The following is a 16,330-nucleotide window of genomic DNA, read 5'->3' on the forward strand; positions in this document are numbered from 1 at the left end:
CACACACACACACACACACACACACACACACAATCTTCTGAAATTCGAATTTGGTACAGAATGAATTCGAATAGAAAAGATTAGAATAGAATATATTATATTTTTTTCTATTCTTTTCTATTCTTTTCATTTCTATTGTATTCTAAATCTTTTCTATTGGAATTCGATTTCATTCCATACGAAATTCATATTTCATAAAATATATATATATATATATATATATATATATATATATATATATATATATATATATATATATATATATATATATATATATATATATATATATATATATATATATATATATATATAAATAAAAAAATGTTTTTCTGTTCTGTGCTATTGTTTTTCTATGCTTTTCTTTTCTAGCATTTTCGATTCTATTTTAATATTTTCTATTCAAATTCGATTTCATTCTATACAAATTTCGAATTAGTTTAAATGTGGTAGCATTATTTTGAATTCAATATTTTTTTCCGAATTCGGTAGATTTGTTTTCGAATGCGGTAAAATTATTTCGAATGCGGTAGAGTTTTTTCGAATACGAAATTAATCCTGAAAACGAATGCAACAATGAATTAAATAACGAATCGAAACAAAACAAATTTTTTCATCCTGCACATGTCTAGTCACGAGTGAAGATGTGCTCTGAGGAGCTCCACTGGAGGGATCCATGCTGGATTTAAATAGCCTCCATAAAGACCAGATCCATCCAAAGTGTATTGGGCCAAAGTGGATGGTACTTGGGGCCTCGTATCCGAAGCACAAGGTTTTTGCCTGTAATGCCTCTCTTCGGAGGGCTGGATCCTGGGTTCCAGTACTTTGGTTATAACCACATACCAAAGATTTTCTGGCAGGATGCGGTACAGGTCCAGGGGAGTGGAAACCCTGTCTAGGATCCCGGTCCCTGAAGGTCTGTTAACTCAAACCCCGGTAATGGGTGAAGAGTGGCAAGAAGCCTGGAATGTTTGGGACAATCCCAAAAAGGAGAGTTTTTTGCCTCAGACAAAATCAGAGCTATGAGAAAGCTGGTCTATGTGGTCAAGGCAAGGAACAGTTCCTTACATTTGCCTTTTGCTTAAGTTGCTAGGGAAGATGGTGGCTTCATTCAAAGCGGTTCCCTATGTTCAGTTTCATTCAAGGCTGATATAAAAATTATTCTGTCGGCCTGGGAAGAGTAGATCCTATAAAAAATGTGAAAATTCAGCGCTGGGAAATACAAATAAGAGATATATGCTAGCCAGCACTAAGAATGAATTCATCAAAAAATTCCCAAAGCATAAGTGAAAAAAGAAAAGTGCGGCGCAAAAGAAAAAATTAAAAAATTAACACATAAGTAAATATAAATAAAAATATGCCAATGAATAAATGTCCAAGTGTCCACTTCTCTAGAGCCGTCAACAATTGTTCCTGGGAGAATGACCTCTACACCCCCTACTTTTTTCTGACCAAATGCCAGAGAAAGGGTACCCTGTACATAAAATGTATTGGCGTCCAGGTTCAACAAGAAGTTGAACAGCTTTGTGTCAAGGACAAAGGATCCACTCGCATGCGGGACCAATTGTCACTGGTTTATGCGCTCTCTCCGCCCAGTGCCGCAACTTCTGTGGCTTCTATGCAACATCAGAGGGGAACGGAAGCCAGCCTAATTGCTCTGGCATAACCCAGATGACCTTACTGTGCAGGGGTGGTAATAGAGGACCCAGGGTCCCTTACATTTTGTCCAGGCCTACTTCACAAGGGGGTATTCCATCCCATCTTGCAAACATGGGAATTAATGGTCTAGCTGCTATAGCCCACATTCTTGAGGATCGGGCCTTTCAGAATCAGCGGCAAATTACCTTGATTCATACAGGAGATCTGGCCTCCAGGACCATATATCATGTTCCTGGTGTGAAACCAAGGGGTGGCATCCTAGGAAGTATGTCATGGGTAAAATTCTTGCCTTCCTACATTAGGAAAAGAGATGGAGCTAGCCTTAAGTTCCATCAAGGATCCGATCTCGGCCTGGTCAGTGTTTTCAAAGGTCGCTTGCTTCGCACTCTTTGATCCGGGCCTTTATACAAGGGGTAACGCGTATAAGTCAGCCAGTTAGGTCACCCTTGTGCTCGGGGATTGGGTCTAGTTTTGTCGGCTTACAAGGTCAGCACCTAGGGCCGATGCACCATATTTCTCTTCATCCTTCGAACAAAAGATATAGGAAACTGACGTTTTGTTGTGCTGTCAGAAGACCCTAGAAATGGGCAGGTAGTGTACAGATCAGCTATTAAAATGGTTACCCTCTTTCGTTGGAGTAAGAAATGTCAAGGCCTATCTGAAGCAGCTGCGCAGATACGGAAAACTTATGTTGTTGCGCTACCAGGAGGCCCCAGAAAAGGGCAGGCAGTGTCTAAATTAAATGTTTTCAATGTTGATTCATCAGGTTATTATTCAGGCTTGTGGTTTAAAGAGAGGGTTTCCCTTTGTTTCTTTTAGAGTGCACCCTACCAGGATAGTAAGTGCTTCATGCGTGGTGCATTACCAAGCCTTTATGACTCAGATTTGCAAGGCCGCAACTTGGTCATCGGTGCTTACATTCACTAATTTCTATCAGGTGAATGTAAGACAGCAAGAGGATGCCGCAGTATAGGTCCTCACGTCTGATGGCGGTCTGTGTTATTTGTGTCTTCCTCCCCTCAGTAGGCATTGCTTTGGGACGTCCCACTTAGTAATTCCTAGGCTCTGTGTCCCGTGATGTACGATAAAGAAAATAGGATTTTTATAACAGCTTACCTGTAAAATCATTTTCTTGGAGTACATCACGGGCACAGAGCTCCCGCCCCTCTTGTTTGGGGATATTGGGACACTTATTGCTTTGCTACAAAAACTGAGGTGCTCCCAGTATCGGACGGGTTATATAGGGAGGAAACTTCCTGTCTGATTACACCAGTGTCCAGCACCTGAAGGTGGAATATAACCCACTTAGTAATTACTAGGCTCTGTGTCCCGTGATGTACTCCAAGAAAAGGATTTTACAGGTAAGCTGTAAAAAAAAAAAAAAAAAAAATTTCCCTTTCAGTGGGAATCACAATCCCTCAAATATTTAAGAGTGAATATCACTTCTCAAGAGGAAAAATTGAATGAGTAGAATTATCTCCCCTTAATTCTACAATTAATAAATTGCAGCTCCTGGCTAAAAGGAAGCACACATGGTTTTGGAGAATGGCAATATACAAGATGGATACCCTACTGTGTTTCCTATACCTATATCAAACATTGCCTATAGCTCTGCCACAGACTTTTTTTCGATCACTAAGATCGAGTTTACTTTGCTATATCTGGCGGAATTTATCTGCAAGATTGTGATATGATATTTTGCTAAAGCGGAAGACTGAGGGGGAGCATGATTACTGCAGATGGAACAATATTATATAGCTTCAGTATTGGCTAGAATACTGGATTGGTTCCATTCTGGGAGCACAACATTTTGGGTAACAATAGAACAGCAAATAACAGAGCTTCCTTTTGTCTCTCTTCTGTGGACTCTACCGAAACTGCGTCTATCAGGTCAAACACTTCCACCCCTGACCCAGTCCTTATTAAAAGTTTGGGATAAGACGGTAAAAAAAAGATGGGGTGTGTCCTCAATACCAGGCCCGCTAACCCCGATAATGGGTAACCCCGACTTCCCACATGGTATGGAACCAGATAGGTTTCCAAGATGGACAAGGCAGACTCCTTCTCCGATTATACAAGCTCTCTCATCAAAAGGACTCCAGTCTCTTAACATGATAATTAACAATGAACACAAATATGCTGGTCAGTGGTTTCATTATCTTCAGCTCCAACACTATTGCAGACTATTTGAGTCCCTATGTAACAGGGCTACAGGTTTTTCCAGCACCATTTCTTACAATATATGATATACTTCCATCATACGCCTCCACATCTAGCCCGTATTACATTAGAGACCGGGAGAGAGAATTGGGTTATCCAATCTCTGGATAAGAATATAAGAAAGCGTTTTGATTAACTTTTAAATCTAGCCCTGCGACTTTCATTGCGAGGGGTCACAAAAGGACTGCTTCCTCATCAAATTTCTGCCATGCGAATAATTATACCTAGACATTGGAATACAATAGTCGTTCCCACTATTCAAGAGTGGGTAGTTGAAATTAATCAAATAAAAAGAATGAAGGAAATAATGGCAAATAATCAGGGATATTATCTTAAGTTTATGGAAGTGTGGTCACCTTGGATCGAGTTCCTGAACTGACATCTTGAGAGTTGTCATTTGTGATTTGACGGAGCTTGGTAGGTGTGGCGGGGTGTGGTAGAAGGTTGGGAGGGGGCTTTCCCAGGGGAATTATTAGGTCTGTATAGGTCAGTGTTTTTTTTTCTCTCCTTTTGTGTTGTGTTCTGCGCTTGGCCAGATGTGTTTCAGGGACACTCGATAGTATTAAGAAATCAATATGGAAGATTAGGTAAAAATTCCTAGTACTTAATATTTTGTCATTTTTAATGGGCTTTCTCTTTCTTTTATCCTTGTTCATCTCTCTACCCAGCGGTCATGTTTTAGAGAGTAAGATTTTGAGTTTTGTTGTGGGAATAATCCAATCTTAGAATGACTATACAGGATTGGGCTATTGTCTATGCTATGAGTGGAACCTGTGTATACATTTTTTAAATATTTAATAAAATCTGATTAAAAAAAAAAAAAAAATGTATTGAGCTTTATATTCACATGCAAGATTTAACTGACAATGAAGTATTTTTAAAACATTTTCTATTCATTGTTATAAAGAGAAAATCTGTACAAATTCACCCAAGAAATTCACTATCACACTTAAACAGCAGAGTAAAGTCTAGGTAATTACTAAACAAATCTTACCCATAACTTCTGCAACATTGTTCTCTAAAAGACATAAAACAAATGAAAGATTTATGAAGATGAATTACAAAATAAAGATAAATTGATTCCTTACATAGCTCTACAAAACTCCAAAGAAATTCAGTAAACAAAATTTCAAAATATAAAAAGGCACATAAACAGGATGTTTGACTTGGGTCTCCAAAGCAAGCACAGTCCTTTCTTGTATTAAGAGAGTGCTTAACAATGGTCAGCTTTTATGTAAACCTTTAGCCCAAAACAAAATTATTTTTTTGCTGTAACGGTGTAAAGAAAAAAAACGTTAGCTTTTTACCTTTAATTTGTTAGTCAAGTCCTTGTAAATGTACTACTGTATCTTAAAGTGGATGTAAACCTAATTCATGAAATTCAATCTAGGCACTTATCTCTCTCCAAAGCCCTAAGCCCTGTTTCTTTCTGCTGCTTTGTTTCTATGTTATCATAACTCCTGAAAAGTTCTCCAACCTGTCAGGAGATGAAAGCAGCTGAACATTTTTGTGTCAAGGTGGGTGCTATACATAGATTACCAGAGAGCTGGTCTATTCACAACACAGCAAGTATCTTTGTTACTCTGCCTATGTGGAGGGGGGTGAGCGCGTGCCTTTCCTCCAATCAGTTGTCACACAGTGTATGCCAAGACTCCAATCCCAGTGCTGGGACAAGAAGTAAAAATTCTAACATGATGTTCACTTTCTAAAGAATATAGAAAGCTGAAGTATATATACACACACACACACACACACACACACACACACACACGTAAAAAACTTATGTAGGGAGATTTGTTTCATCCCTGTGTATCATTGGAGGCTAGGTATAGAAGAGGGTTTACATCCACTTTAACCTGGTCATACACTTGTAGAATTGTTAAAAAAAAATAATCTTTGTTTTAAGAACATTCATTTGATTATATAAAATGTTAGTGGGGCCATATTGACATTTGCTTTCGACCACAGTGACGAGAAAAGTCAAAGTAATAGGATAGAATTTTTTTATTGAATGGATGAATTAATTTCTAGCAATAAATGAGGTTTCCATTCACGAAAGCCTATTTATTCATTCCAAAATTGACTATTAAAAGCAAACAAAGTTTTGAAGTACTTTCGAACGACATTCGCCAAGTCATTGAATGCACTGAAGTTTTCGCACGAATCCTCATATGAACTTTTAATTCAAAAATCTACTAATGTTTAGCCAACATAACACTACCCTCTTCCCAGGTTGACAATGCTGCAAGTATGAAAGGTCTCTGTTGCTCCTCCATTTAGAGCATTACATTTTTGTATGAGTTTAATGAGTTTAAGTTTTTAGATGTTTTGGTGTCTGCGTTTTCGCAGATTAACAGGAAATTATAGTGCAACTTACCATTACATGTAGGCAACGGAGGATCCCACTGGCTGCTGGCATTGCACTTGACAGAGTTGGAGCCATTCATTGTAAAGCCCGGAAAACACTCAAATGTGACAGTGAAATTAAAATGGTATGAACCAGAAAACCCAGATAATCTAGCTGCATTGGCCACATCTGGACTTGAACATTCAACAGCTGTAAATAAGCAAAATACAAACTTTGGTTAATTTCCAAAAAATCTATTGTACCAGATGAATTGGTAAAATAAGCTCAGGACAAAAGTTATACACTTTAAAAAAAAAAAAAAAAAATGTTTTGGCTGAAATTTTCTTTTGAGTAGGCAAGGTTTGGATCTACTGTTGGGTTTTTATTGTTTGCTGTCCCTCCAACAGCGGCACAACAGCAATGCAAAGATGAATTTTAGTAGAATGGGAGGTTAGCACCTCTGTCAGATAATAATGGCTCTCCATTATCCTCGGATTTGCCCCCATTTCCTGTCCCAATGACAGGAAATGGATGGAAATGGATAGAAAACTGGCTAAAAGACAGAATTCATTGAGTAGTGGTTAATGATTCTTACTCTGAATGGTCCAAGGTTATCAGAGGTTATCAGAGTTATCAAGTCCCAAGGTTCAGTGCTGTGACCCTTAATTTTTAATCGCTTTATAAATGATATTGGGTCTGAGATCAAAAAGTAAAATTTATGTCTTTGCAGATGACACCAAGCTATGCAGTGGAATAACGTCCTTACAGGATGTCGCCAATTTACAAGCTGACCTCAATGCTCTGTCTAATTGGGCAACTATGTGGCAGATGAGGTTTAATGTTGATAAATGTAAAGTTAAGAATATACATGCATCATACATACTAGGGGAAGTACAACTGGGGCGATCCGTAGTGCAGAAGGATCTGGGGGTTTTGGTAGATCATAAGCTCAATAATGGCATGCAATGCCAAGCTGCGGTTTCCAAAGCAAGCAAAGTCTTTTCTTGTATTAAGAGAGGTATGGACTCCAGAGAGAGATAATTTTCCCCCTGTACAAATTAGTAAGCCCTCATCTGGAATATGCAGTTCAGTTTTGGGCCCCAGTTCTCAAAAAGGATATTGGGGAACTGGAGAAAGTGCAGAGAAGGGCAACCAAACTGATAAGAGGCATGGAGGAGCTCAGCTATGAGGAAAGATTGGAGGAACGGAATTTATTCACTCTTGAGAAGGAGCTTAAAGCGGTGGTTCACCCTAAAAACGACTTTCCCCTATTACACTGCCCCCCCGCATTACAATACGATTATGCCTTTCATTTTTTTTTTGCTGCTGTACATACCTGGGTACAGCTATTCACCTGTGTCCTCCGGGTTGCGAGTCCCGCGGGAGTGGGCGTTCCTAACATGGCGGTGATTGACGTTTTGACAAAAAAACGAGCTCCCCCCGTCGCGCAAGCCGCGTCCCGATTGGCGAAAGGAGCCGAACGGCGAGTCGGCGCTATACTGCGCCTGCGCATCGCCGTTCGGCTCCTTTCGCCAGTCGTGACGCGGCTTGCGCGACGGGGGGAGCTCGTTTTTTTGTCAAAACGTCAATCACCGCCATGTTAGGAACGCCCACTCCCGTGGGACTCGCAACCCGGAGGACACGGGTGAATAGCTGTACCCAGGTATGTACAGCAGCAAAAAAAAAATTAAAGGCATAATCGTATTGTAATGCGGGGGGGCAGTGTAATAGGGGAAAGTCGTTTTTAGGGTGAACCACCGCTTTAAGGGGGGATATGATCAACATGTTCAAATATATAAGGGGTCAATATAGTGAACTTTTTTTTATCAAAAAGGTTTTTATTGCTCACAAAACATACAGAATATAAGAATATGACATACCATATACAATTAGCAAACATAATGACAATGCAACTCCCAATCTTGCACAGAACAAATAATGAATATACCCAGCATCATGCCCCCTGCCCCCACCTGCTAATGATTCACAAACTATATCCCAAAGGCCCCATTCCATGTCACCACCGGAAAACCTCCCAGCCATTTATACTAGTGGCCAGCCAGTCCACCCCACTCCACCACCTGCAACACTATACACCCCTCAACAACCTCATACGGACAAGTTCCAGGGGGCTTAAGCCAGGCGTGGCAAGCCATGAATCCCACAGCCTATCAAATTTATCCAAGGAAAAAGAGCTCAAAAGAAGCATGTTAGATGACTCTGGTCATCCTGAGCTTACAGGAAACTGGCTAAATAAATATAGCCATAATTTAGCTCAATAGAGAATCATTGCTGGATTGGACAGAACAGCTGCAGATAACAGGGGCTTTGTTTTCTTTTCCTTTTCCCCCATATGCTGTTTGGAGCCTTCCAGTTCTATTTGTCCTATCCCCCCAAGGGGTTTCATCATCATCCCCCTTCATTCGTTGGTTATGGGGCACAGACATCTTGGGAGATTCGGTTCACCATTCCAGGACATAGTTTATCTACGGACCTCTACTGAAGATCCTTGCATTTGCCGATCCAGTCCGGGGAAGCCAAGCGGATTTTGCCCTGAGAGTTTCTATGCCTACAAGATCTGCTGTCGCTGACAGGCAGATCCACGTGTTCCGGTAAGCGCACTCACATCTTTATTGAGTTCAAAGAAATGATTGTTTGCCCATGAGGATGTACGTGGTCATTTTACCATTCACCCACAAGTTATAGTGATGGACTTTACACTGTTATGTTTGGTTGTGTTTGTTGATTTCATTTGTTTATATACCTCACCCAACATTGGTTGTCACTATTATCACTGTTTCAGTAAAGTGACCATTCATTCACTTATTTACCTAATGAGAAACTATTGTTTCCATTGCATCACTAGCGCTACATTTTTTCTCCATATCAAATTTATCCGCATTTCCCCTGTGTTGGTAAATGTATTTCTCCATTATAAGCGCTTTACCCATGTGCAGCAGCCAAGTTTTAATCGTAGGAGGCGCCTCCGATTTCCAATTCAAAAGAATAGTTTTCCAAGCCTGAAATAGCGCTCGGGCAAACGCCATTCGAGTTAACTCCTCCAGTATCACCCCCTCCAGAACTCCAAGCAGGCAATGTAGTGGGTCAAGAGGGACATTGGTCTGGAACACTAAATTGAGTGTAGCCAAGACCCCCGTCCAGAACCTGTGGAGTTTTGGGCAATGCCAGAGCAGATGAATCAAATCACCAGACATTGCCCTGCATCTGTTACACAAAGGGTCAGGAGCCCTGCCCATTTTGAAAAGCTTAACCGGAGTGTAATGGACTCTCAGCAGAATGTACAGTTGAGACACCTGTGCTACATTAAGCGAACACATGTTAACTGCCTGCAATGCCTCCTCCCACATCTCCCCCGGTATGGGTCCGACGTCCACCTCCCACTGACCCACTGCTCTCATGGGGTGCCCCTCCAAAAATGAAACTAACAACGTGTTGTAACACTGAGATAATGCCCTTAGTCTCAGAAGCAGCCTGTAGGATGCGGAAGACCGGAGTGGGGGACTGAACCCACTCCACCGCATCCCCCTGGGCATTAATTGCATGTTGCAGTTGCAAATAGTAGAACAACATGGTGGGGGGAAGCGCATGGCTGGACTGTAGAGTACTAAACGGAAGTAAAGCGCCGCTATGAAAGACCTGTTTGAGGTGTGTTATGCCCAAGTGGCGCCATTCTAGGGCCCTGTTCAATCTTGGCCAGTTCAGCATATGTATTGTTCCCCCACAGTGGGCTGAACGCAGTGAACCCGTGACCCCCTGGAGCCGTTTCGCCTTATTCCATACTTTTTGAAGGAGTGCATATGTGGGCACTCTTATTAGCCTTTTGGAACCACTGGGCCTCTAGCCCCTCCAGTAACGAATTGGCCATACAGCAGTCTCGCCCACCTCAGGAAGTTGGGCCCAAAACCAAACTTGGCCAGTACAGCCCACAGATACCGCCAGCCGACACTGTCGAAAGCCTTGTTGGCATCAAGAGACAACAGTGCCCTATGGCCGACGGAGTGCGAGGGGGTCTGCATGTTCAAGTACAGGCGTCTAAGGTTTGTTGCGGTTGAATTGCGAGGCATGAACCCCCGCCTGGTCTGGATGGATAATAGACAAAATAACCTCATCAACTAAAGGAGGCAGCTGCCTCCGTTAGCTCTTCCAGAGTGAGCGGGGCCTCCATCTCCACTCGCGCCCACCTACCTAAGGACAGAAGGGCCACAGCACTCATGCAAGTTTGCAGCTCATCAGGGTTATCATCACAGGGTCTATACAGGTTGGTATAAAAGGCTGCCAGTTACGCTATAATCTGCTCAGGTTCATTCACCAGCCGTCCCCGAGAGCACCGGATTGCTCCAATGGCAGGAGACGCCTGTTGAGACCTGGCGATCGTGGCCAAAAGTCGGCCAGTTTTCTCCCCCTCCTCATAAAAAAACGCTTCCTTTCCGCGGCGGAGGCTCTCAACTGGTCCAGAGAATCCTGGCCCGAGATCCACGCCTCCCTCGCGGAATCCGAGGGGTCCACCACAAACTGAAGTTCCAACTGCCTCACCTGATCCTCAACCTGTTCCAAAAAGGACAGACGAGTTGTGTTTGATAGAAGTAATTTTTGCTATAAATGTGCCCCTCAGGCAGGCCTTGAATGCATCCCAGCCCATCGCCTCCCTGACGGTTATCTACAAAATACTGTTCCGACGCACCACCCGCTCATGTGAGGTAAAAAGCTTTAGCCAAAAGGTGTTCATTTTCCCTGGGGCCCTGGGCAAGGAGGAGACCGGATGGGTAACCAGATATGCAGCCAGAGGGGAATGGTCAGACACCCCTCTGGGAAAGTACTCCACCATTAGGGACCATGTGCAGGACCTGGGGGGTCCCTACACAAAGGTCAATGCGGAAAAGTGATCCGTGGGTTTTAGAGAAACAGGAGAACCGTTTAGTCGTCGGGTATCTAGCTCTCCACACATCAATCCAGCCCACCTCCGCCAGCAGGCGGCTCAAAACAGTGCCTCTACCTCCTAACGGCGGCTGGGCTGGCGGATGTCTATCCAGTCTGGGGTCAAGGCAACCATTGAAGTCCCCCATAACAGGTATAACAGGCTTATCTACCAAGTAAGACAGGAGAAGCTTCAGGACCTCCCCAGAAAAGGCAGGGGGTATATACACAAAGGCAAATATCGTCACAGTAAACGCTTTACAGTACAGAAACACATATCTCCCATGGGAGTCCAGTGCCGAGTCTATTTCCTGGTAAGCCAAGGATTTGTGTACCCCCCCCCCCCGAGAGTATGAGGTGTGGGTGGAGTGGTAGGCCTTGCCCACCCAGGAAAACCCCAGACAACCAACCGTATCCGTCGTGAGGTGGGTCTCCTGGAGGCCCACAATGGCAGGGTGAAACTTTTTCAGACATGAGCCAATCATGGTGCGTTTCACGGGATCATGAACACTGCGGATGTTCCAAGTCACAATTGGAGTGGTGGCCATGGTAAGTAGAAAAAAAGTACCATCGCCGCAGGCTATACGCCCCAGTCCTGGGCCAAGGAGGTAGGGCACCTCGCCCGACCAGGGAGCAAGGGTCAGGTGCGAGATGAGCAAGCATGCATAGGTATGGCCACAAATATTGCAGGTAGGGGAGCAAAAAAAAAAAAAACAACAAGCAATGCAGCAAAGTGAGCAAAAAAATCAGGTGGTAACAGTCTCCGTGAATTCATGCCAACCGGGCACCAAACAACTCTTCCCTTCAACTGGGATTTTACACGAACATGGGTTTCGCAGTGGGCCAAAGTCCCCCACTGCAGCTCAGAGTCCATTGTAGGCAAACTTCAACTTCCAAAGCTCTGAACTAGCGCTAACCATGTGAAAAATAGTAATGTCCCACTCTGTAAACAGACAACAAAACCTGTCTGCAGGCAGCATACCGGTTTCGCAAAGTGAGGTCCGGGGCCTCAGTCTTCCACATCCGCATCACTTCGCCTCCGCAGATCCTGCTCATTGCGATCCAGCCAGTCAGCAGCTTCCGCCACGGATTTAAAAAAGGTGGCTTGGCCTCTGGTAGTGACCCTCAACTTGGCCGGGTACAGCATGGCGTAAGACTTGGATCCTTTGTAGGCGTTTCTTCACATCGGCGAATTTGGCTCTCTTGCGTTGTACCTCCGCAGAGAAATCTGGGTAAAACGATATCCTTGTTCCATTAAAGTGTACTGCTCCCTTTTCCCTAGCCAATCTGAGTATAATCTCTGTCCTTGTAGTTCAAGTACTGCCCAGTGGAAGGGGTCTAGGTGGTGTGCGGTGAGCCCTTTCAACCGCGAACAGCGTGGTAAACGCCTCCTTGCCGAATATTTCCTGGAGCCACATCTCTATGAAGGCCGTGGGGTCCCTACCCTCCACCTTCTCTAGGAGCCCCACGATGCGGACGTTGTTTCTCCTCAGACGGTTCTCAATGTTTTTGCGTTTGCCTGGGCTGATTGTTGTAAAGCCGATCTGGTATTTCTAGTAAGGGGGGTAGCTGATCTTCCACCTCGCTAATGCGCCCCTCCACCGCCGTGGTCCTCTCTCTGATTTTCTGGATGTCATGTCTTATGAAAGATACTGTCTCTGTTAGTGCACCAAACTGCAACTTTAGGCCATCCACAGAGGCCATCACAGAAGTTGTGCAGCGCTGCACAGCCTGCAGGATTTCACTCAGTGTGGGCTGCGGTGCATCCTCCGGCTGCTCAAATGTGTCAGACATCTGGTCAGGGGAAACCTCCAGCGGCAGCGTGTCATCCAGGGCGGAGGCGCCATCTTGCTCCCCAGCCTTTGTGTGCTTGCGGCGGTGGGGGAAGAGAGCAGCTTTTGGGCATAGTATATTATGTCTTTGGACTGCTCCTTCCCCTGCTGTTTTAGGGCTTTAGTGGACTTACAGCCGATTTGTGCAGCTTGTCCCCACCGCGCGCCGTTCTCTGAGGGAGAGAGATGCCGGCGCGACTTCTTTCTCGCCTTTGCGGGTCATCCCTGGACCAGGGAAAGCCTCAGTGCCCCCTCCGCCGTGGTAAGGTCAGGCCTCTGGACGAGTGTCATCGCAGGATCGGTGCAGCAAAGGACCAATGGAGGATCATTAGCGGGAGCTTCGTGCAGTGCGACCGCTCACATGCCCGTCCAGGCCACGCCCCACCCATATAGTGAACTTGGTATTGAGTTATTCACTTTACGATCAACACATAGAACAAGGGGGCATTCTTTACGTCTAGAGGAAAAGAGATTTCACCTCCAATTACGGAAAGGTTTCTTCACAGTAAGAGCTGTGAAAATGTGGAATAGACTCCCTGCAGAGGTGGTCCTGGCCAGCTCAGTAGATTGTTTAAATGTACATAATATAACATTTATATGTAAAGTTGAATATTCGGTTGCTTCTCGGGGATCAGGAAGGAATTTTTTCCCCTGCTGTAGCAAATTGGATCGTGCTTTGCAGGGGTTTTTCGCCTTCCTCTGGATCAACTGTGGGTATAGAATTGGGTATATGGGATTGTATGAGATTTTATTTTTTTATGGTTGAACTGGATGGACTTGTGTCTTTTTTCAACCTGACTATAACTATGTAATGACAAAGTTATGATTGACAAGAGAGAAGGAGAGAAGAAACCCTACCCAACTGAGCCATATGGTGCATCTACTGTACTATTCCCCATTCCACTCAAACTAAAACAAGTAATACAGTATATGAAGTTATAATTTACTAATAATTTAGTTCCAGGGAAAACACACATGTATTAACGGATCTCCACAATTAGGGTTGCACCGATACCACTTTTTTTAAAACCGAGTACAAGAACCGATACTTTTTTACTCGCCGATACCAATTACCGATACTTTTTTTTTTTTTTTTTTTAAAACAGTGGTGCTTTATTGAAAAAATACAGATTACAGGTTATACAAGGTATGAAAGTCAATACATCAGCATTGAATAATACAACTGAAATAGAGATGTCGAGAGTATGGGACTCACTGCATACCAAAATTGAAAGTATCTAGGTTCAGGACATGGCACATAACATTAACAGTTTGTCGAGACATCAGTGCTGTCAAGATCACCAATACTTTAATGTCTTATGACAGTGGCACTGATAGGTGGCACTGATGAGGAGGCACTAATACAGCACTGATGGGTGGCACTAAGAGGCGTGGACAGTAGTTATTTATTTATATTTATTTTACAATGTTTTCTAAGTGGACGGGTCAGTGTTTTTTTTTATTATTTTTAACCTTTAAATATTCATGACAATTCACTAAATATATAAAATCAGCCCTGTGGACGGGGGCTTTGGTGAGATATCAGGGGTCTAAACAGACAGAGAAAGGGACTGGGGACACAGATTTCCCAGTTTCTTTCTCTGCAGCATCAGCTTCACTGAAGACGAATGGACAGGAGACAGGGGCTAGTAACAGCAAACACTCTTGCGCATGAGTGTGATGACCGAGTGGTCTATAACTCAAGGGATAGTGTCTCTGGCCTTGCTGCCCTCCAGGATATGGGACATCCTAATAGTCATAAAAAAATAGAGTGTTCATACTCACAAAGCCACTAAAGCATTAATTTTGTGTAGAGTAAAATATACTTGGTTTATCCTGGCTTCAGCTATCCCTCCCATCTTCCCTGTGTCCCCACTGCATGCGGATATTGTGTAAATTAGCTGGTGTCCTCTGCGAAGCATGCTCAACTTCAGTTCCCTTCTAAGCTCTTCATTTGCTCCTTTTTCTTATGTATGCAGTGCCCACATGAGTAGAGAGTCACCAATGTGGGCTTATAAATAGTAGAAAGAAATGTTTGGACAGCCACACTCTGGAAAAACCTTCTTGGTTGCCCTTTATTGATAAAAGTTTTCAAACACCACACATCACAGCAAAGACCGGGGCATACAGCGGACGTTTCGCACTACAATCAGTGCTTACTCATAGCTAGCTTATGTGGGCTTATTCACAGTGCTAAATGACACTCCCCTCCCTCCCTCCATGTCCTCCTATTGCTAAACAATATGGGGGTGGTATATAGTATGCCAATTGACTTTTAACCCCCACAAAAAAAGCTTAATATAAATCAGTATTAATTATATCAAATGTAATTGCCAATATCTGTAAACGGAAAAAAAAAAAAAAAAAAGGAGAAGACGGCTTGGACGCAAGATGTCATCTGAACAAACTGAAAGTTAGTGTCAATCATCTTTGACTCGGTCTACAAGATATTCACAAAAGATATGCACAAAAAGGTAATTTACAGATGCCTCGTTCTAAGGTAAGTATTTCATACCAAGCTAGTATGCAGTGCATTCTAGCTCATTATGCCTTTTGCCTTACAGGTGACAAAAAAAAAAAAAACATTTTATGGAACTATACAACCGCTTTAAGAAATGTATAATCTAATCTAAATTGCTCTTCTGAAACTTTATTTTAGGCACGCGACTAGCACAGCACCATTTAGAGCTGGCTAAACATACTCACACTGTAGAGAGCATACATAACGTATTTTACGGTACACAAGACAACCTTTTACACCGGAATTACACCGCCAAAAACCGTGGGTCGTCTTATACGCCGGGTGAAGCAGCTGCCCGATGGATATCAGCCTGCCTGTAAAGCTGTATGTATTCTGTAAATGCGCCGCTCAGCCAATGCGGGCGATGCACTCTGTTGATGACTAGAGCCTGCTAAGCCTGCTCGGATTGGCAGCGTTTATTACTCCAATCCGAGCAGACTTAGCATGCTCTGTAGTCATCAACAGAGTGCATCGCCCACCGGGATTGGTTGAGCGGCGCATATACTGAATACATACAGCTTTACAAAGCACCCGGAGGGCTGCAGCCTCTTCGTTTTTGAACAATGCATTACTACCGCACAAGGGGGTCTTCTTATACGGTGAGTAGAGCACGAAACCACCGTTTTAAACTGAATATTAGGGGGTCGTCTTATATGGCCATCCGCCTTATACGCCAGGAAATACGGTAAGCAGAGTAATAAAACCCCTTCCAAAGAGCTTTCCCTGCAGATGCCAAAAAGGAAAAGACCATGTGACCACACAACAGGGCTGCAGTAATAAGGTATTTAGAGGATTTAAAAAAAAAAAATCTGTGTATGT

The 16,330-nt window shown here is 43.4% G+C and overlaps 1 protein-coding gene across 3 annotated transcripts in view; it reads right to left on the reverse strand.

The window, feature by feature from the left end:
* The window catches only part of LOC120928428 (C4b-binding protein alpha chain-like), a 262,555-nt gene that overhangs the window by 22,422 nt on the left and 223,803 nt on the right, over positions 1 to 16,330 (reverse strand). For all 3 annotated transcript variants that reach the window (XM_040339532.1, XM_040339534.1, XM_040339533.1), the window contains 2 exons: positions 6,254 to 6,433; positions 4,871 to 4,894 (listed from right to left, as the gene is read on the reverse strand). In XM_040339532.1, coding sequence (XP_040195466.1) covers positions 4,871 to 4,894; positions 6,254 to 6,433 — 204 coding nt within the window. The remainder of the gene's footprint in view (positions 1 to 4,870; positions 4,895 to 6,253; positions 6,434 to 16,330) is intronic.

This window comes from Rana temporaria, chromosome 2 (genome assembly GCF_905171775.1).
Source record: "Rana temporaria chromosome 2, aRanTem1.1, whole genome shotgun sequence".
NCBI lineage: Eukaryota > Metazoa > Chordata > Amphibia > Anura > Ranidae > Rana > Rana temporaria.